This window comes from Lepus europaeus, chromosome 12, assembly GCF_033115175.1.
Source record: "Lepus europaeus isolate LE1 chromosome 12, mLepTim1.pri, whole genome shotgun sequence".
NCBI lineage: Eukaryota > Metazoa > Chordata > Mammalia > Lagomorpha > Leporidae > Lepus > Lepus europaeus.
Window position 1 is genome coordinate 22,068,299 of NC_084838.1, and position 22,757 is coordinate 22,091,055.

The 22,757-nt window shown below is 48.3% G+C and overlaps 1 protein-coding gene across 1 annotated transcript in view; it reads left to right on the forward strand.

Moving 5' to 3' along the window:
- The window catches only part of SUSD1 (sushi domain containing 1), a 141,332-nt gene that overhangs the window by 56,161 nt on the left and 62,414 nt on the right, over positions 1-22,757 (forward strand). Inside the window, exons 7-9 of the mRNA XM_062206717.1 lie at positions 11,192-11,289; positions 12,147-12,333; positions 21,263-21,372. Of these exons, the coding sequence (XP_062062701.1) occupies positions 11,192-11,289; positions 12,147-12,333; positions 21,263-21,372 (395 nt within the window). The remainder of the gene's footprint in view (positions 1-11,191; positions 11,290-12,146; positions 12,334-21,262; positions 21,373-22,757) is intronic.

The following is a 22,757-nucleotide window of genomic DNA, read 5'->3' on the forward strand; positions in this document are numbered from 1 at the left end:
AGTCTCCATAGCCTCTGACACCTGCCAGTCTACTTCTGTCCCTTAGGAGTTTGACTACTCTAGGTATCTCAAATAGGTAGATTCCTATGGAATTGTCTTTTTGAGACTGCCTTATTTCACTAAGCTTAAAAAATATAAGTAATTAATTTGAAAGGCAGAGTGACAAAGATCACATATCCATCTTCCATCAACTGGTTTACTCCTCCCAACTGCCTGCATTAGCCAGGGCTGGGCCAGACCAAAGCCAAGAGCCAGGAACTTCATCTGGGTCTCCCACATGGGTGGCAGCAGCCCAAGCACTTGGACCATCCTCCACTGCCTTTCTAGGCACATTAGCATGGAGCTGGAAGTGAAGTGGAACAGCTGGGACTTGAACCAGCACTCTGATACGGGAAGCTGAGGCTTACCATCGTACTGCACAATGCTGGCCCCTTTCACCAAGTGTAATGTCTTCAAGGTCCATCCATGTTGTAGCATGTGCAAAAATTTCCTTGCCTTTAATTAATTAATATTCCACTGTGTAGACCTCGTTTTATCTAGTTACCCGTCACTGGGCACTTGCGTTGCCTCTGTCCTTTGGCTATTGTGAACCTGCTGCTGTGAACCCCAGTGTACGAATGTCTTTGAGAGCCTACTTTTATTTCTTTTGGCTACTTACTCACAAGTGGAATTGCTGGTGAAAAGGAGTTTTGAAAGCTCAGTTCAAATTCTATCAGTGCTATATATATTTTTTATTATTTATTTTATTTTTATTTTGTTTAAGAAATACAACTTCACACATTTAACATATACAGATTTGGAAACATGGTGACGCGCCTTCCCCTGCTACCTCCCTCCTCCCCATACTCCCGCCTTTCTTTCTCCTCCTTCTTCCTTTCCCATTCTAGTTGTGTAAATTTTCAGTTAATTTTATACTCATATTAACTGTGTCATCAGGCCAGGCATTACGAGCGCTGGTTTTATTATCTGTCAAAAGCAGAGGGGGCGGGGAATAAAGTCTGTCGTTCTGGCTTCAAACAGTGTTGGGACTGAGATGGCCCGTGGGGAGCATTTTGGGACGTGTGATGCACAATGCACATGTTAGTCTTTTCCTTGAATTTGTTAGCTTTATGTAAAGAAGACCTCATGAATCAGAAGTGTGCACTTCTCCGGACTTCATTTCAAACATCCGCCTCCAAGAACCAGTTGTGATGGGTGGTCAGGCTGCAGTCTTGAATGGGACTGGGAATATGGTTCTTGATGTTGACTTGCTTTGTCTCCAGACAGTGAAATCTCAAGTTGCTTCGTCCCTGTCTCTGGTTCAACTAGCAGCAGCGTTGTAGAATTTTAAAAAAAATTTTATTTATTTATTAGAGGCAGAGTTATAGACAGAGAGAAGGAGAGACAGAGAAAGAGATTGTCCATCCACTGGTTGACTCCCCAAATGGCTGCAATGGCCAGAGATGAGCCAATCCAAAGCCAGGAGCCAGGAGCTTCCTCCAGGTCTCCCACGCAAGTGCAGGGCCCCAAGCACTTGGGCCAGCTTCTGCTGCTTTCCCAGGCCATTAGCAGAGAGCTGGACTGGAAATGAAGCAGCTGGGACATGAACCTGCACCTACTTGGAATGCCAGCACCACAGGCAGAGGCTTAGCCTACTACACCACAGCACTGGCCCTGGTAGAATGTTTTGGGTCTTGCCAATCTGAAAGTATATTGAGAATAAGCAAAGCATGTGGATTGCTGGAGATTATTCACAGAGCAATGGTTCATAACAATTTTGGGGATAGGAATTTGATGAGATCCACTCGTGCCCTGGGTATCTCTTTCACATGTACTGTGTGTGAGCTACATCCGTAGGCAATGCCATTTTGGAATTTATCAGGCAGTAGGGGAAACAGATTCCCCCAGAATCCCCCTAAGGAAATGCACATGCATATTTACACATAATATTTTCCAGACAAATTCACATGGATCTCTGAAGTCCTTTGGGGAAAACATCCTTGGAGTAGGTGGAAAACTTGGCTCTGCGGCCCTGCAATTGCTGGGTTCAGTGGCCTCCACCAAGACGATGTAGGCCCGAGTCTGCAAATCACAGGAGCACAAGAGGGTAGACTGGGATGGGAAGCTGCATATCCAGCTAGGTCCTCTTATAGACTTGCCCGACCTGCACAGAGCAGCAAGGGTAAACCCAGAGCTAACACCAAGGACTCCAGGGTCCCAGTCTTACTGATTGGGGAAATTGCAAAGAGCTGATGCCGGACTGGACGAAACTGAGTTGCTCCAGCTTATCATTGCATGTCCAGTAGCGCCTCCAGGAGTTGGTTGGAGGGAACGAGGCAGCTGCCTCCTGGAACACTGATGTCCACATTTTGGGAAGCGGTCCTGGCACAGAGGGACCTGTGGAGCCACTGATAAGAGGCCTGGGGATAACTTCTGGACTCTCAAGCCATTTGCTTCCTTGCACCAGCTGGTCTGGATTCAGTGGGGGGTACGAGGCTTAGTCACTACATGAAAAACCAGTGGATCTGCATGGGGCTTGGTAGGCTATTAATTAGCTGATGCTTGTAGAGCACTTTGAAGAACAAACATGTTATGTAACTGCTAATTATAATTACCGTCCTCAGCCTGCCACCTTTCACAAAGTCTGTGGCTCCAGCTGCAGCTGTTGCCACGGGTTGTGCAAGCTTTGATTTAAGGCAAGAAAAGGCATTCTCCCTGAGAGCTGTGATCTCTCTGTGAGGAGGCCTCTTCGCCCTCAATCAGGATTGGCAGCCAAATTCAATTTCCCTAGCTAAAGGGAGTGATTTACATGCTGATAAATTCATGTTGCGTGCAGATGATGGGGAGGGGGTGGCCAGGAGCCGCTTCTGGCAATGAAGTGAGAGATGCTGCTTCGCCTTCTTTGTTTTCCATCCACTCCTCACACACACACCCCCAGTCTGAACTCCCTCCGAGTTGGCTGCCTTTACCTTCCTGGGCTTTTCCCATCTCTTGGGCTTTTTTTGCCTGCTCTCTGAAGGGTGCCTTCTCCCTTGGTTTTTACTCTGTCTGCATGAGATGGGACCATTCATCTTTTTACTTGTTTTCATTTATTTAGAAAAACAATTTCTGGAGCTGTATTCCTTTGCATTGGTAGCCCTGATCTGCCTATTTTTTTTTTTTTAATGAAGTGTGGGGTGGTGGGAGGTTTTTTTTTTTTTTTTTTTTTAAAGGCCAGTTTGGACTGGAAACTTCAGACGGCTGGTGTTAGGCAACTACTTTAGTGTCTGGAAAAACCCCAGGTTGCAGCTGGATGTGAGTGAGCTGGTTCACCTCAAGATCAAAGAGGTTGATGCATTCTTGATAAGACCCGGATTGGCTTGCATTCTGCCTCGGTCATTCGGCTTTTTATGTTTAGAATCTGAGTTAATAATTATTAGGCTGGCACTCACTCCCTGCTCACATGGAGGAGGATAATGTCTCTGTGGAAACACACTGTTTATCAGGGTTGGGGAGGTGCCCTTCCCGGAGCCCCTAACCTTCCTCACCTCCAGGGCTCCTGTTAGCCTCTGCTCGCTGATCCCCCTGCAGTCCCGAGTGCTCCCTTGGAGCTGTCCACATTTCCTATGGGAAAGAAAGGTCAGCCAGGACGCATGGACATGTTAATGAAAATAGTCCCGTGGCCGGGATGTGTGTGGATACTGGGCATTATGGTTCCTGCCACTGAACACCAACTCACACAGCCTTTGCTGGGGACTTGCAAGCTTGATTTCATGTCATCCTGTGAAAAGCCCGTGAAGGTAGCATTGTTATTTTCATTCCACGGATGGGTAATTTGGACTCATAAAGGTTAAGCAACTTTCCCAGGGTCATTCAGTGTGTTGCTGATAGGAGAGGCAGGGTTTGAATGCTGATCTGCAATCCTCAGAAGACCACACTCTATCCTATGCCTTGGTCTCCCGGGTTGCATTATTTGTGTAGTGCTGTAATGATGTTTGCCATAATAAAATTATTATTTGCCGAATATATTTCTTAAGACAACTTCTATGTGTGTGTGTGTATGTGTGTGTATATATGATTTATTTGAAAGAGTTACAGGGAGGGAGAGGGAGACAGATAGAGATAGAGATAGAGATAGAGATAGAGATAGAGATAGAGATAGAGATAGAGATAATCTTCCATCTGCTGGTTCCCTCCCCAGATGGCTACAATGGCCAGGGCTGGGACCAGGCCAAAGCCAGGAGCTAAGAGCTTTATCCGGGTCTCCCACATGGGTGCATGGGCCTAAGTACTTGGGCCATTTTCTGCTACTTTCCCAGGTGCATTAGCAGGGAACTGGATTGGAAGTGGAGTGTCAGGACTCAAACCAGTGCCCATGTGGGATGTTGGTGTCACAGTTGGTAGCTAAACCTGCTATACCAAATGCCAGCCCCACCTTATATTTAAACAAATTATAATTTAAATGTTTTTATTAAAGAGAGATTTGTAGTATATGTGAATATATTTGTAATATCATGTGTTTGGTAAACTATGTGTATTTTTTCTAATATACACAAAATTATTATGTAGTAATCATATAAAAATGGATTCATGTGCCACCAGAGCTCATCCCAAAGTGTGTAATGCAATGTAGAAAAGCACTATTGGATGGCGCCGTGGCTCACTAGGCTAATCTTCTGCCTGCGGCGCCAGCAACCCAGGTTCTAGTCCCGGTTGGGGCGCCGGATTCTGTCCCGGTTGCTCCTTTTCCAGTCCTGCTCTCTGCTGTGGCCCGGGAAGGCAGTGGAGGATGGCCCAAGTGCTTGGGCCCTGCACCCGCATGGGAGACCAGGAGAAGCACCTGGCTCCTGGCTTCGGATCAGCGCAGCGCCGGCCATAGCAGCCATTTGGGGGCTGAACCAACGGAAGGAAGACCTTTCTCTCTGTCTCTCTCACTGTCTAACTCTGCCTGTCAAAAAAATAATAATAAAAAAATAGAAAAGCACTGCTCTAACCCATGTTACTTCTGTCTATTTTATGTGACTCTAAGTCTTAAAGAACTTTTAGGGGCTGGTGCTGTGGCGCAGCAGGTTAAGCCACTGCCTGCAACATTGGCATCCAATATCGGCACCAGTTTGAGACCCACTTCCGATCTGGTTCCCTGCTAAGGCACCTTGGAAAGCAGCAGATGATGGCCCAGGTGCTTGGGTCCCTGCACCCATGTGGTAAACCCAAAGAGTTCCTAACCCAGCTTGGGCTGTTGCTGGCATTGGGGAGTGAACCAGCAGATGTGGAACATTCTCTCTCTCTCTCTCTTTCCTTCTCTCTGTCTCTGTCTCTGTTCCTCTGCCTTTCAAATAATTTTTTATTTTTAAAAATTTTTTAAAGATTTATTTATTTGAAAGTCAGAGTTACACAGAGAGAGGAGAGGCAGAGAGAGAGAGAGAGAGAGAGGTCTTCCATCCACTGGTTCACTCCCCAATTGGCTGCAACTGCTGTAGCTGAGCTGATCTAAGGCAGGAGCCAGGAGCTCCTTCTGGGTCTCCCACATGGGTACAGGGACCCAAGGACTTGGGCCATCTTCTACTGCTTTCCCAGGCCATAGCAGAGAGCTGGATCGGAAGTAGAGCAGCCAGGACTTGAACCCGCCCATATGGGATGCCGGCACTGCAAGCAGTGGCTTTACCCATGCCACAGTACCAGCCCCTCAAATAATTTTTTAAAAAAATAAGCTTTTAAAAAGTTCATGAAAATGTAAATTATGAAAAAGCTATGCATGGATTTCCAGTTAGTTTTACACCAAAATAATCTCATCTTTCAATTCCATTTTCCATAAACTTTTTGAATTCCTCTCATGCTAGACGCTACCGGAATACCAAAATACATGATATTATATGTGTATGTTTATGTAAGTAGAAACTAACAAGTTTCTACCCCCAAATACTGCCACGCAAAGGCACTTAATTTATCATTCACAAGGGTTTTGTTTTTCCAAATCCAGCCGGGTGCTGTGGGGGCCCCTGTTTTGTTGCTGTTATTTTTTTTCCAGTCCAGAGAGAACTATGTGTCTCACAAGCGGCTGGGCCACGGCGCCGTGGCTCAACAGGCTAATCCTCTGCCTTAGGGCGTCGGCACACCGGGTTCTGGTCCCGGTTGCCCCTCTTCCATGCCAGCTCTCTGCTATGGCCCGGGAGTGCAGTGGAGGATGGCCCAAGTGCTTGGGCCCTGCACCCCATGGGAGACCAGGAGAAGCACCTGGCTCCTGCCATTGGATCAGAATGGTGCGCTGGCCGCAGCGCGCCTACCGCGGCGGCCATTGGAGGGTGAACCAGCAGCAAAGGAAGACCTTTCTCTCTGTCTCTCTCTCACTATCCACTCTGCCTGTAAAAAAAAAAAAAAGTGGCTGGGCCAAAGACCTACGTTATTTACTGCTGCTCAGAGTCAGCCCTCAGATCACCTGAGACACAGCGGGCTCCCCACCAGGGGAGGAAGAACCTGAGAGAGAAGAGAGACGCAGAGCCTGCCCTGGGTACCCAGAGGAGCTGCTCAGGCCCTTGTCCAGGGAGTGCGGCGGTGGTAGGGGGTTTGTGGGAAGGGAGGGACATGGCCGTCACCGAAGGGACACTGTTGACATTCTCCATCTCCTTCCCACTCTCAGCATCAGCCCCTCTGCTCACCGCCCACCTCTGTGTTGTTCACTCTCTCCCATGGTTCCCCTCAGGATTTGCACTCTCCTAGCGTCCTGCCCTTGGGCCCTCTCTGTGTCCTCCTAGCGTGTGTCACCTGCACTCGTGCCTTCGGCTCTGACCTACACAGGCCTTCCAGACTGTAAGGCCAGCATTCAGCTTGGACTCCTCTCTGTCCCTTCTCTCTCACCTCATTCTTCTGATCTCTCTCTTTTTAAAGATTTATTTTATTTGAAAGGCAGAGTTACAGAGAGAGGTAGAGACAAAGAGGGTGGGCCTTCCATTTTCTGGTTCACTCCCCAAATGGCTGGAATGACTAGAGCTGGGCCAGGCCAAAGCCAGGAGCCAGGAGCTTCATCTGGGTCTCAACAGGGACCCAAGTACTTGGGCCATCCTCCGCTGCTTTCCAAGGTGCATTGGCAGGGAGCTGGAGCAGAAGTGGAGCAGCCCAGGGGCTGGTGCTGTGGCACAGTGGGTTAACACCCTGGCCTGAAGCGCTGGCATCCCATATGGGTGCCGATTCGAGTCCCGGCTGCTCCTCTTCCGATCCAGCTCTCTGCTGTGGCCTGGGAAAGCAGTAAAAGATGGCCCAAGTCCTTGGACCCCTGCACCCGCGTGGGAGACCAGGAAGAAGCTCCTGGTTCCTGGCTTCAGATCGGCGCAGCTCCGGCTGTTGTGGCCATCTGGGGAGTGAACCAGTGGATGGAAAGACCCCACTCTTTGTCTCTATCTCTCTCTGTAACTCTCTCAAATAAATAAAATAAGTCTTTAAAAAAAAAAAAAGAAGTGGAGCAGCCGGGATGCGAACTGGTGACCATTTGGGATGCTGGCACTACCGGCTGGGACTTTAACGCTTTGCACCACAGCGCCGGCCCCTCTGTGCTCTCTCTATTGTTTTTTCTTATGGCTGCCGTGAAAGCCAGGTCAAGGCCACAGCAAGCTGTCTGGGTGTGACATCTCGTAGCCACCCACGATCGTGTCCTTTCCTGTGACTTCTGGTTCATCGGCACTCCATTGTCTCCTCCCAGATACACCTCCCAGGGTTCTCTTTCTAAAGCTCCAGCTGTTGCTATCATTTTCCTGCTGTTAGCTGCCCCTTGCTCAGAGGGGTCAGTCTGTCCGAATCCCAGTGTGACCTTGTGCTGGCCCAGTAGCCTCCCTTCCCAGTCATGTGAGACTTGTCTCTCACCACTCAGAAGATGCCACACCCTTCCCCTGTCCCGGGTTGCAGGCCGCTCCTCAGCCCTTCATCCACTGAGGTCTTGCCCTCCGCGAAGCTGGCTTTCCTGGGCCTCCCAGAGAAAGCCGATGCCTTTCTCCGTGCTCCTGATGCCTGTGTCGCTTTTGATAGCACTGAGCTGTAGCTCCCCTGCTCCTGTGCATCTTCCCTCCATTAGACACCCTTCTCTTTGAGGGCAGGGCTGATGGTCTGATCATTAGTAGCAGGTGCCTGGCATGGCAGGACGCATGGCGCTGGGTAGCCAGTGCATTAGCGGTGGACAGCGGATGGAAGAGCCCTGGAGAGAGCTCTGAGGAGAACTCCCAGCGATGTCTTCAGGGATCTGCGTGATTAGAATTGAGACACAGCTTCCCAGGCCATCTCCTAAGAGGGCAGCGTCCATGGTGTGTCTGTAAAGAAGTCTGATTTGCAGACGCCTGGGCAACCATCCTTTGTGAAACTGCTCTTTTGGATGAAATATCTGACATTCCTATAATCTCATCTGTGCAGAGAGCACAGCACAGGCTGGAGGCAGATGGCATCTTTGAGATGTCATTTACAGTTGTCATGGTGAGCCAGCTAAAGGGACGGAGAAGGAAGGAAGTTCCTCTCTGATCTCTGCTGGGGTGACAGAGGGCCCAGAGTGAGAAGGCGATTGGCCTTACTGGCAACTGAGGGAGGAGCTGAGTGCTGGGAGGGTTTCTTTCCCTTTGGGGCCAGGTGGGAAGTTGGCGTCTGAGCTGTGTGAGTGAGCAGAGGTTCCTAGATTTCTGGGGATTTGAAGGACAAGAGGAGGGGAAAGATGGGGACTGGCGCTGTGGTATAGCAGGTTCATCCTCTGCCTGCAGGGCCGGCATCCCATGTGGGTGCTGGTTCGAGTCCTGACTGTTCTGCTTCTGATCCAGCTCCCTGCTAATGCACCTGGGAAAGCAGTGGAAGATGGTCCAAGTCCTTGGGCCCCTGCTCCCATGTGAGAGACCCAGAAGAAGCTCCTGGCTCCTGCCTTCGGATCGGTGCAGCTCCAGCTGGCCATTTGAGGAGTGAACCAGTGGATGGAAGACCTCTCTCTCTGCCTTTCCCCTTCTCTGTCTGTAACTCTGCCTCTCGAATAAATAAATAAATAAATCTTTTAAAATAAGTAAATAAAAGGAGGGAGGGGGCTAGGAACATGTGGGACTTGTTCATGCTGATTGAAGGCTGAGGTCAACCTCATCTTATTATTTTTTTATTTTTTATTTTTTTTGACAGGCAGAGTGGACAGTGAGAGAGACAGAGAGAAAGGTCTTCCCTTTGCTGTAGGTTCACCCTCCAATGGCCGCCGCGGTAGGCGCGCTGCGGCCGGCGCACCGCGCTGATCCGATGGCAGGAGCCAGGTGCTTCTCCTGGTCTCCCATGGGGTGCAGGGCCCAAGCACTTGGGCCATCCTCCACTGCACTCCCGGGCCATAGCAGAGAGCTGGCCTGGAAGAGGGGCAACCGGGATAGGATCGGTGCCCCGACCGGGACTAGAACCCGGTGTGCTGGCGCCGCAAGGCGGAGGATTAGCCTAGTGAGCCGCGGCGCCGGCCCAAAAGGAAGACCTTTCTCTCTATCTCTCTCTCACTGTCCACTCTGCCTGTAAAAAAAAAAAAAAAAAAAAAAAGAAGTACACTTTTTCCCTACGTAGACCAGGGCCGCCGATCCGGAGTTGGCATCGTTGTGCGTCCTGGAGAGGGTGTCCTCAGGTGTCCCCGTTCGGAGGCTGAGGAGAGATTTATAAGGAGGCACAGGAGCTGAGATGAGAATTATATTCTGAGATGGGGAATTACCTTTCCCACTCTTCGCGATGGGAGTCTTAGCTGGGTTGTTGCAGAAGGCAGAGCTGGAGGCAGGGTTTCTGTTATGCAATAGGGAATCAGATCTCTGGGAAGCAGGGGGCGGGGACCACGGGGAGCAAAGCAGCCAGGGAAGAGGCGGCCTTCCTGTGCTGGTCTCCGTTCAGGAGGGGGGTTGCTGCAGCAGCGGGAGACACTCAGAGGCTGCAGACCCTGAGCGCAAGGGGGGGTGGGGGGGGAGGATTTATCCGCCAGCTCCTGTGCCCAAGGCATTGTGACTCCCTGTGCTGCCAGGTTGCCTGTGCTGGAGTGTGGGTGCCACAGCAGAAAAGACCTAGAATAGAAAGTGAAACACAGTCATGTCCCGCAGCCCAGGCGGTGCCGAACAAGGTGCAGGTGGGCTGCCAGCGGCTGGAGAGTACTGAGCCTTGTCTGCGTCAGTGGGAGGGCTGGGCGGGGGAATCCCTGCTGGGTGGAGCGAGGGTCCTTTCTCCAGGTGTGACGATGGGGGGGGGAGCGTTGTTCTGCAGAAGCTTCCGGTTTTTCCTTCTTGATGCTATTATAAGTGAAGTTGTTTCTCCATTTCATTTTTGGAGCGCTCATGGCTGGGGTACAGAAACACCGTTGGTTTTTGTGCATTGATATTATGTCGTGTAACCTCACGCAACTCTTTTCTTAGCTGTAAAACTCAGAGCCTGTGTGTGAATTTGGATTTGTGACGGTTCTCTCTGCACAAGACCATGACATCCACAAATAGCGTTTTACTCATCTACGGGAGTTTTATTTTAAAGGAATTAAACACTTGGCTCCATCCTACCCCCACCTCCTCCTCTAATTCCTGTTTAAACAGCTTCCTAGGTGGTTGAGTGGGAAATTTGGAAACTGTGTTGCCTTAGGGAACCCTCCAAGGACTTCCCGTGTTGCCAGAGTTCCTCACAGGGAAAGGGGATGCAGGGTATTTAAAAGAAGCAGAACTACTGGAGATCATGGTTTCCTGATAACAGAGCTGGGTTCCTGGGGTGTCCAGGAGCCTTATGGGGAATTAGCCCCCGGGAGCTGCTCCTGAGGACTGGCCGGGCCGGAACACCTGCCACTTTCCCTTTGGGGCCTGTGAGTGACTTGAAGGAGAGCAGAGGCTGCCCCCGCCATCCCCCACTGCACCCCCCACGCCCTGGGGTGAGGAAGGCCGGATCAGTCACCTGTGCTGTTGCTAGGGGAGCTTCGGGCCTCCTGCCAGCCCACCTGAGTGGAACGCCAGTGGCCTCCCGTGGCCTGTCAGGCTAATCACAGGCTGGAGTTCTTACTCAAGCGGGATCTTTCCTGTGCCTCCATGTCAGGTGGTGGGCCAGGCTCATTCACGAGGCAGGGAAGTTGGGTAATTGGCCTGGGAGAGCAGGAATTACTTGATTCAGCGTCTGAATCAGCGTGAATGGTGGTTGTCAGGGTTACCAGCTGGGCAGAGACACGAATTTCCATTAGGATTTTTCCAAAGTCCATGGGTGCATTTTGTGAGTCAGCTCTCTTTTCTTATTTTAGAAATGATGACAGAGATAAGGAATGTATCCGTGTTTAATAACACTTGTGTGAGGTGGCAAACAAAGTCAGGAAGAATGAACTTGGAGATCATGTATGTGGTAAGTAAAGTGATCTACTTTGTCCTGCTGGGGCAGACATGCCAGCCCATGGGAATCTGAGTCAGAAGGACTTGCTTCTGTAAGAGCTTTGCACTACTACCACTCACTCATCCATTGCCATTTAAAAAAAAAAAGTCAATGGAATATTTGAGATGTGATGATTTGCTTTGTTTACATTTTGTGTTTAGCGTATTTGCCATTTGACAGTGTGGGGGCTGCATTTGTAGTTGGCATCCTCATTGTTGCTTGTTTCCAAGCACTTGCATTCCACTCCCCCAGAGGAAGCCTGGAAGCGTCTGTTGCCTTGGTGACGAGATACAGGAAGCGGTCTTCGGGTTGAGTCTGCCCCATTGAGTGCTGAGTGTGTGTGCGCAGGAGAGCATCGCCAAGATGGTTCTCATCTAAGTCGCTTCTTAGAGTGTGTTGAGAAGGGGCCGATCAGATGCCTATTAGCAGAGGCTGACCTCATTTATCCTCCCCAGAAGAGCAGTGCAGTGGAAAATAGGGTAGCAGAAGAGTAGGGTTCAGCCCCACAACGTCTTCATCATTTATTTTATCTGCTGGTTCACTCCTCAAATGGTCACAATGGCCAGGGCCAAGGAGACAGGAGTCAGGAGCTAGCTTCCAGGTCTCCCACTTGAATATGGGGGGCCCAAGCACTTGGGCCATTGTCTGCTGCTTTCCCATGCACATTAACAGGGAGCTGGATCGAAAGTGGAACAGCTGGGACTTGAACCGGCGCCCATATAGGATGCTGGCACTGTGGATGGCAGCTTTACCCGCTGGCCCCAGTCTTTGTCATTTAGACCAGAGTCATGGAGGCGGGGGGGTGTCTCCTGGTCTTTCCTCTCTCAAAGATACATGTAAAAGGACAACGGTTGGACCCTATGGAAGTAGTTCACGAGGAGACAGTCAACTTGACCACCGTCAGCAGGACCTCAGAAGTGTGCCTCGACCTGCACCCGGGCACCAACTACACCGTGAACATTTCTGCAGCTCCTCCCAGGCGCTCTGCATCTGCCGCCATTGTTTTCCAGACAGCTGGTAGGTGCAGGGCAAATCTCCTTTCCTCTTTGAGACTATGAAGCCCGGGATGTGGGGGCTCGAGGTTTGGAATCGGCCTGGTGGGAGAGTTCACATTTGCTCCTGGGATCAGAAGCAGAGCAGCTCTAGTAGGGGTGGTTCTGAACCTGTTAGTACCAGGCCGCCGCATGGGCGCTGCTGCAGTTCTATTTCAGCGGAGCCCTCTGGTGCAGGCAGAGGTAATATAAGAAAAGGGGAGAACTTCAGGTGATGATGCAGCCGATTCTCAATCATCCAGGGGGACAGGGTAGCCACATGACCTGGCTTTGGTACTAAATGCGAGTCGTCTCGGGTTGTTGCCCAGGAGGAGTAGGGGGCCTGGCCTAGGAGCTTCATGTGGAGGGTGGGAGCTGACCCTGGGACTGACTGGGGTGGGGATCAAGTGGAGGGGTGGTGAGCGGATAGAGAGAGGCAGCCCTGGCATGCAGGAGGGTAGATGTTGGTAGAAAAAGGGAGTGGACAGGAAGTGGCTTCCAGAAGTAGGAATAAATGTCATGGCATATAACTGTCATATGGATTCTAGCAGCATTGTGACAACCATGGTTTAATTTTTTAAACAATTCTGGTTATAGGATGTCAGGACAGTTATGCCTCCTGAGAGGCTACGGTTGTCATTTGTTGTTTTGGAGGAGTTAACTCTTTATAGCTGTTTGATGTCCCATTTAAGAAAATGTACCCTAGCCCACAGACATTGCTGCCGCTTGGTCCTGGGAGCAATAATTGAGAAATCTGTCGATCTTAACAATACAAAGCCAACTAAGAAATTACACAAATTAGGTCTCTTGGTCCTTCTATTTAAATAAAAGTCATTTCTCTCCAAGTAAGTAATATATAGGCAATTATAGAATCAATATGTTAACTAGACACTTCACAAAATTAATCATAAGATGCTACAGATTTATAGGCAAAAATGTCCTTTTTTTTTTTTTTTTAAGATTTGAGAAACAGAGTTACAAGGGGAGGAAGAGACAGAGAGAACTTCCATCTGCTGGTTCACTCCCCAAATGGCCACAATGGCCAGAGCTGAGCTGATCTGAAGCCAGGAGCCAGGAGCTTCTTCTGGGTCTCCACATGGGCACAGGGGCCTAAGGATCTGAGCCATCTTCTACTGCTTTCCCAGGTGCATTAGCAAGGAGCTGGATCAGAAGTGGAGCAGCCAGGACTCGAACAGGCGCCCATATGGGATGCTGGCCCTGTAGGCGGAGGCTTAACCTACTATGCCATGGTGCTGGCCTCGGCAAATGTGCTTTTTAAAAGACCATCACATGACTTCCAATTCACCTGTCACAGTCAAGTCAGAATGACAGCTTGCTGTTTAGTGCGGGCTGCTGCTTCCAATATCTGATCACCTCTTCGAGCAACTTTGCCCTGGGGATGCATGGTGTTTGGAGGCAGACAGACCTGGTTTCGCATCTTAGCTCTGCATGGGAGAGTTAGCTGACCAGGCCAGAGTTAATGCTTTTCGGCCTGCTTTCATCTGTCTGAAGTTTTAAATGGACTTGGTTAAATGTGCAAGTTCATGTAGTGAGGATCAGGATTTATATGGAGCCGGCCTGGCTGGGAGTCAGATGTGTTTGTGCCTTCACTTGGTATCTGCTCAAGTCATCCTCGCTTCCTGTCTATGCTGTTGTAAACAGCTGGCACTCTCTTCCCCAGGTCCTGCACATTCCTGTTTGATTTCATGATCGGGGTTACGCTGGGTCCCTGTGAAAAGGGACATTTTCCCTTTTTTTTTTTTACAATTTAAAAAATATTTCTAGAGCCGACGTTGTGGCGTAGCGGATAAAGTTGCCAGTTGCTCCACTTCCGATCCAGCTCTCTGCTATGGCCTAGGAAAGCAGTAGAAGATGGCCCAAATGCTTGGGCCCCTGCACCCACGTGGGAGACCAGGCAGAAGCTCCTGGCTCCTGGCTTTAGATCAGCGCAGCTCCAGCTGTTGTGGCCAACTGGGGAGTGAACCAGTGGATGGAAGACCTCTCTCTCTCTGTGTAACTCAGACTTTCAAATAAATAAAATATTAAAAAAATTCTAATGCAATATATATATACATATATATATGTAATTTTTCCTTCCCTTACAAGTAGATGAATTTGATCATAAAATATTTGCTTCACCCCTTTAGGGAAATGGTTCTTTCACAGCTTTGTCACGTTCTCCCATAATGTTGGGTGTGTCTATGTTCCTGCCATTTTCTTGAATCGGTTGTTTAACTTGATATTTTCCTTAAAAGTGTCCGTGTGATTGAGATTTTAAATATATTGGGAGGATATGCTATGGAATACTTGTTTACAATTCTGCTAGGGTGTAGGTTATATAACTCCAGGTTATTCTGATTTCTAATTATGTGTTTCTCTCTCTCTTGACAAACCCATTAGCTTGGGTTTTTTTCCCCCCAAAGAACAAACTCTTGGGTTTTAAAATTGTTTTCATGTTATCTAACTCATTAATTTCTCCTCTTATTTTTATTGTATTTCACCATGCTTAAGTTGCTGATAGAGCTCAATTTCTAAATTATTGAATTGAGTGCATAATTGGATGCACATGCATTCGGCTCCATTCTTTCCCATTTGGTAATAAAATCCTTCAATGCTTCTTTTTCCCTTCTGCAATTTGAGCTTTGGCAGAATTTCTTAGTTTTTTTTTTTAAAGATTTATTTTCTTTATTTGAAAGACAGAGTTACGGAGAGAGGTAGAGATGGAGAGGTCTCCCATCTGCTGGTTCACTCCCCAGATAGCTGCAATGGCCGGAGCTGCGCTGATCTGAAACCAGGATCCAGGAGCTTCTTCAGGGTCTCCCATGTGGGTGCAGGAGCCCAAGGACTTGGGCCATCTTCTACTGCATTCCCAGGCCATAGCAGAGAGTTGGATGGGAAGAGGAGCAGCCGGGACTAGAACCAGTGCCCGTGTGGGATGCTGGCACTGCAGGCGGAGGATTAACCTACTGCACCACAGCGCTGGCTGTTGTTTTAAAGATGTATTTGAAAGTCGGAGTTACAGAGAGAGAGGGAGAGACAGAGAGAGAGACAGAGAGAGAGAGAGAGATCTTCCATCTCCTGGTTCACTCCCTAAATGGCTGCAACAGCTAGAGCTGAGCCAGGCTGAAGCCAGGAGCCTAGAACTCCATCTGGATCTCTCACATGGGTTCTAGGGCCCAAGCCCTTGGGCCATCTTCCACTTCTTTCCCAGGTGCATTAACAGAGAGCTGGATTGGAAGTGAAACAGCTGGCACTTGAAACAGGGCCCATATGGGGTGCTGGTGGTCCCCAGGGTTGACATCTTTTTTTTTTTTTTTAAAGATTTTTATTTATTTATTTGACAGAGTTACAGAGAGAGAGAGAGAGACAGAGAGAGACAGAGAGAAAGGTCTTCCTTCCGTTGGTTCACTCCCCAAATGCTGCAATGGCTGGAGCTATGCTGATCCAACCAGCAGGGTGCTTCCTCCTGGTCTCCCATGCGGGTGCAGGGCCCAAGCACTTGGGCCATCCTCCAGTGCCTTCCCGGGCCACAGCAGAGAGCTGGACTGGAAGAGGAGCAACCAGGACTAGAACCAGCATCCATATGGGATGCTGGCGCTGCAGGCAGAGGATTAACCTAGTGCGCTATGGCGCCGGCCCCTGATATCTTTAATTATAGATGCTTTCACCTATAGCAAATTGTCACATTTATTCTGTTTAGTAGTTTTTGCCTTGAATTGTACTTTGAGACAATACTATTTTTTTTCTTGATTTCTTTGTGCTTGTATTTGCATTACATATCTTCAGTTACTTTGTTTTTCTTCTGAAAAACTATCTGGATAGCATTGCTATATGTATACTCTAGGGGGTAGCAATTGTTAAGAAGTTTTCTGGGAAAATGCTTTGTTTTTGAGTAGATAAGTGGATCAACTTAAAAAAAAAGATTTATTAGGTGTTGGCATTGTGGCATAACAGGTAAAGCTACCACCTGCGACACAGACATCCCATATAGGCACTGGTTTGAGTCCCAACTGCTCCACTTCTGCAAAAAGTTTTATTTATTTATTTGAAAGGCAGAGTGGCAGAGAAGTGGACAAGTAGAGAGAGGGACATGGAGATAGAAAGATCTTTCATCTACTGGTTCACTCCCCAAATACCTGCAACAGCTGAGGCTGGCCAACCAAACCAGGAGCCAGGAACTCCATCCAGGTCTCCCTCAGTGGCAGGGACCAAAGAACTTGTACCATTATCTACTGCCTTCCCAGGTGCATTAGCAAGGAGCTGGATCAGAAGTGGAGCAGCTGGGACTTGACCTGGCACTCTGATATGAGAGATGGGTGTTTGACGAGATGGCTTAACCCACCGTGCCACAATGCCCAGCCCTGACCAATTTATATTATTGGTATTTGTGATACAATTTTCCTTTCTGTCATCTTTTTAAAAAAACATTTTATTTCAGAATAGTTTCAAATCTATAAAATAAGTTTTTTAAAATCTTTTCTTTCTTTAAAAAAATTATTTCGAGGTGGGCAATGTGGAGCAGCAGATTAAACAAACACTTGTTGTATTGGAATGCTGTTCTGCTTCTAGTCCAGGTCCCTGCTAGCATCCCTGGGAGGCAGGGAAAGAGGGCCCAAGTACTTCACGGGTCCCTGTCACCCATGTGGGAGACCAGGATACAGTTCTAGGCTCCTGGCTTTGACCTGGCCCAACACTGGTTTTAGGGCCCATTTGGGGAGTGAGCCAATGGATGGAAGATCTCTCTCTCTCTCTCTCTCTCTGTCTCTGTCTTTCCCTCCCTCTGGAATTGGGCCCTTCAAATAAATAAATAAATATTAAAAAGCCAAGAACTGAAGCAATGTTAACTTCTCCTTGAGTGACCAGAGGAAGCTGCCACTCTTCCTTTTATCCCTTCTCCTTTACTTAGTTATTCACCGCATGTGGTATTTCATGGCCAGCTTTTTTAAAAAAAAATTTTAACATGTATTATGTCTTTAAGGAATTCATTTTTAAGTTGATTTATGGCACTATTTGTACCAATTATTTAACCTTAGGTATATGTTTTAAAAGTCTCAGTATTTATTGCCAGTCCTGTTAGGCTGCTTTCTCCATTTTTCCTCTATTTTTATTTGTCTCTCTGGATGAGGGTTTCTATCTTCTTACTAAGGGGATGGGATACTTTCTGAGCCAGTGACTATCTGAGAGGGTCTTTTGTTGCCTTCATATGTGAATGGGAGCTGGATTGGACGATAAAAGTTTTGGGTCACAAACTTCTATTTTTGGAATTCTACAAGCGGTTACATTGGTTTTGGGAATTTAAATCTTGAAAGAAGAGTTTGAGCAAGGTGTGATTTTTTTTTTTAAGATTTTAAAAAATATTATTTATTTGAAAGAGTTACAGAGAGAGAGGGAGAGACACACAGAGAGAGTTATCTTCCACCTGCTGGTTCACTCCCTAAATGACCATAAACGCCAGAGCTGGGCCAGGTCAAAGCTAGGAGCCAGGAGTAACATCCAGGTATCCCACGTGGGTGCAGGGACCCAAGCACTTGGGCCATCTTCTATTGCTTTCCCAGGCCACAGCAGAGAGCTAGATTGGAAGTGGTGCAGCCGGTCTCAAACTGGCACCCATATGGGATGCTGATGCCAGGGCGTTAACTTGCTGTGCCACAGCGCTGGCCCCTGCTCCACTTCTGATCTAGCTCCCTGCTAATGTGCCTGGGGAAGCAGCAGAAGGTGGCCGAAGTACCTGGGCCCTTGCCATCCACTTGGATGACTTGGTGGAATTCTCGGCTTCTGGCTTTGGCCTGACCCAGCCCTGGCCATTGTGGCCATGTGAGGAGTGAACCAGTAGACGGAAGATCTCTTTCTTCTCTGTCTGTCCCTCCCCCCCCCCCCAACTCTGCCTTTCAAACAGATAAATACATTAAATTTTTTTTCTTTTTTTTTTTAAATTTTGCTTTTGACTTTTAAAATACCCCATGTGGTATTTTATGAGAATAGACTCAGCCCACTTAGCTTTCATTTTCTCCTTTTTTTTTTTTTTTTTTTTTTTTTAAATGCTGTGTATTTTCCCCCTGGCTCCCTGATGTGGGCTGAGTCTGTTCTCCCCATGCATTTATGGATGTATGGATGTGTGTATTTATGCATCGACATTTCCGATCCCTCCCATCTCTAAGGCACTGAGCGTTCTGTTGGGGCCCTTCCATTTCCTTTTTCTGGCTCTTGTCGAGTTCCGTTTTTGTTTCTGCCTCTCAACCTCCTTCCTCTCTGCTGTCGCAGTCTCTTGGTATCTCACCCTTTGTCTCTCGCTGAAGCCCACTTCTGAATTTCCTTATTGCAATTACAAAACGAGCACTGCCTAGCTCTGCTTTACCATGGCTGTGCTCAGTATTATTATTATTTTTTTTTTTCAGAAGCTCCGTCTTGGCCTCCTAAGCACAAGATCTGCCTGTCCTTTGTAGAATTGCTTCATAGGCCTCTTTTATCCTTTGGCTGGTCGATGAGCTATCCTTGGCGTTTCAAAATTCTGTTCAGTCTGATACTTTTCCTGTAATAAAATGGGTGCTGTTCCCTTTGATCTGGCTTTTTATTGCTCGTGGTAGCCGGCAGGTCTCAGGTCATCGTGAAGGAGGTCTCGCCAGCAGGGTGATGCGGCATCCCCGGGGCCTGAGCTCCATCTTTTGAGCACTCTTCCGGCATGACTGATTGGTGAAGCTGTTGGCCTGGGTTCTTTCTGGTGCTACCACTCAGGCAGCTGATACAGTCCCCAGGCTGCGATAGGAGAAAGAAACACCCTCCGCTTCCTGCCCCAGGCCTTGGGCCTCTGCTTCCCTGTTGCTGATCTCCAGGGAGCTCAGGAGGGGCTGTCGTCAGCAGTAGTGGTGGTAGTGGCGTGTGCACTTTTCCCGGGGCTATCCATCACGTCCCAGCATTGCTTCAGAGCTGCTGTGACTGGGTGACTGCCATGGGCAGTTAGGCAGGCTGGGAACCAGTGGGCGCCATGGCTCCACGTGCAGCATGGGTCCCGGATCTGGGTGTGGCCTGTCCCGCAGCCTCCGTAGGTGCCAGCTCTCTGCTAGTTCCTTCCTGTGAAACTTGGATCCCACATTCCTTCACTTGGGAGGTGGATTGCCCAGCGATTCTCGGCGTCTCTCTTGAGCCCGGTCTCCTCCCCACTGTGCTGAGCAAAAATGTCTTCCTGTAGCTGCCTTGTGTATGGCAGCTAACCTCTCTTTCCAACCCCGATGCAAATTTTGACCCATTTTTACTTGTTCTCAACCACTTCTGTAGAATTGGGCTTAGGATGTGGGAGCCAGATGCCTCCGTTCCCCCGAATTCAGACTGCAACGGCTGTGTTATGTGAAAATCCACCCGAGACGGGAGCCATGCAGACGGCACCCCTGCCTGTGTTCTCTCTGTGTATATTTCCCACATGCATACATTTGGTGCTCCTCAAAGTCACATGTCTACACATGTCACATGTCTACATGTGGCAATTCTTGTTTCTGATATCCCTTTGGAAGCTTTTTTTTTTTTATTAAAAGAATTTATTTATCTATCTGAAAGGCAGAGTTACAGAGAGGCAGAGGCAGAGAGAGAAAGGTCTTCCATCTACTGGTTCACACCCCAAATAGCCGCAACGGCTGGAGCTGGGCAGATCCAAAGCCAGGAGCCTGGAGCTTCTTCCAGGTCTCCCATGTGGATGCAGGGGCACAAGGACCTGGGCCATCTTCTGCTGCTTTCCCAGGCACATTAGCAGGGAGCTGGATTGGAAGTCAAGCAGCCGAGACTTGAACCTGCACCCATGTGGGATGCCGGCACCGCAGGCAGCAGCTTTACCTGCTGAGCCACAGCGCCGGCCCCCCTGTGGAATCTTAGAAACTATGAAGATCGTGGAGAGCACACATAGCAGGTCTTCAGATCGTCTCATTGCCATGTTTTCACATTTTCCAGTTGCAGCCAGGAATATTTCCTCCAGGCTTACTGCCTTGTGCTGTGATATTGGAAAGGGTGTGGGCCACTCTGGTTTTGACTAGAATAATTTATTGCTATCATTATTGCTTCTTAGGTGGCAGACACTCCCATGGGAAGAATGCACGTTAAAGATGGTGACAACATAGCTCTGTTTGACAGACAGCTCAAGTTTTTCTCATAGATAGAAAACATATAGGCTTCTTAGGAAATTTACTTTTTCCCTGAAAATGACCAATGTTACTCTCAGACTCTGTTGAGTTCTTGAATTCATTAGGAGAAAACTTTTTTTTTTTTGGACCACATTAATAGAACAGAGCATTGGAGTCATGACTTGGGCTGCAGGGGGTATGAAATGCCTTCGTTTCTCATCATGGTTGAAACAAATCTGCCTTCTGATTATGTTAGTGCCGTGGCTGAGTGCTGTTGAGTATCTCTGGAGATCTACTTGGAGAGCAGATACCCTCCGGCCTGGTCCTTTACTTTCTGGTCCTTTTTGAGAATTCTAATGCACAGCCGCCTTTGATTTTTTTTATTCATTTTTTTCTTATTCTCAGACTTCCTGGCTGATGGTTAGTTACTTGTGTAACATTGCACTGTGGACGGTGCAAGTGGTAGAATTTACTTTGTAAAAATATCACAGCTTTATCTGTTCACAGCAACTTTGAAATAGGTCAGTGGATGCTGTCAACAGCCAGTGATGTGGGAAGAGCCATCTGGAGTGCTTCATTTCACAGATAAGGGAACTGAGGTTCAGAGGGGTTCAGTGACTCAGCCAGGGTTGTACAGTGAAGAAGTGCAGAGCCACGACTTGTCACTACGCTTGCTGGTGCCACAGTTAACGCTCTTCCTGTCCAGGACCTTGCTGGTTCTCTTAGGTGCCAGAGCTGCACTTGTACTTGGTCATGATGTGTTTCGCTCGGATGATTCAACTTTTCTGTATGTTCTTTCGTATCTTTTAGAAGATGACCTCTTAGAAGATGATGGACTTTTTAATATTTCAATATTTAACGAAACTTGTTTGAAACTAAACAGGCATGCTGTCAAAGTCGGATCAGAACGAATGTACCAAGTAAGACGATTGCTGTGCTGTTTAAGATTGTCATTGAAAAATTTGGGCGATGTCTAGTGTGGAGCTGGACTATTTAAAACTACGAACGTAATGAGTAGTGGAGACTCTGACCATTGTTTTCTGAGGTGGACGTGAGATGGGCCATGGATGCAGCTGAGAAGACGACCTGAGGAGGGCTGCTCTGTCTGGTCTCCTGCTGTCGTTTTTTCCATCCTGTTGTACACCTGTGTTTTATTTTACTGCATTCAATATTTACTGCTCATTTTGCCATCAGATTCACATTTGAGTGTGGATTTTGGTCCTTCATTTTTTAAAGAAGGTATTTTATTTATTTATTTATTTGACAGAGTTATAGACAGTGAGAGAGAGACAGAGAGGAAGGTCTTCCTTCCGTTGGTTCACTCTCCAAATGGCTGCTATGGCCAGCGCTGCGCCGATTCGAAGCCAGGAGCCAGGTGCTTCTTCCTGGGAATGGGAATGGGGTGCAGGGCCCAAGCACTTGGACTATCATCTGCTACCCTCCCGGGCCACAGCAGAGAGCTGGACTGGAAGAGGAGCAACCGGGACTAGAACCTGGCGCCCATATGGGATGCCGGCGCTGCAGGCGGAGGATTACCCAAGTGAGCCATGGCACCAACCCCAACTTCATTTTTTTTTTTTTTAAACATCATGGGTTGGCCAGCACCGCGGCTCAATAGGCTAATCCTCCGCCTTGCGGCGCCGGCACACCGGGTTCTAGTCCCGGTCGGGGCACCGGATTCTGTCCCGGTTGCCCCTCTTCCAGGCCAGCTCTCTGCTATGGCCCGGGAAGGCAGTGGAGGATGGCCCAGGTCCTTGGGCCCTGCACCCACATGGGAGACCAGGAGAAGCACTGGCTCCTGGCTTCGGATCAGCGCGGTGCGCCGGCCGTGGCAGCCATTGGAGGGTGAACCAACGGCAAAGGAAGACCTTTCTCTCTGTCTCTCTCTCTCACTGTCCACTCTGCCTGTCAAAAAAAAAAAAATCACAGGTATAATTATAAGTAAATTTAGGTAGGAATTTAAATTTATTTTTGTGTCATTTATGTGCCTAGCAAATTATCCAACAGAGAGTAGATCTGATAAATTAAAATTAATTATTCAATAACCATTTTCCAAAGAATATCATGTATTAGAACCTGGAAGTCCCAGCTCAAACTAGTAGAAATGTATAAGCAAACAGACAGCGATAATGTGATACAATGAATGCTGATAATGGGGTGTGTGTGTGTGTGTGTGTATCCAGATAGAATTTTGAAATAAGAAGCAAAGACTATGCTGAGTTGAGTCCTGGGAACTGAGGAGGAATTATCCAGATAAAAGAGCTGGGGAGAGGGTAAAGAAGGGTATTGTGGGAAAACACAGTAG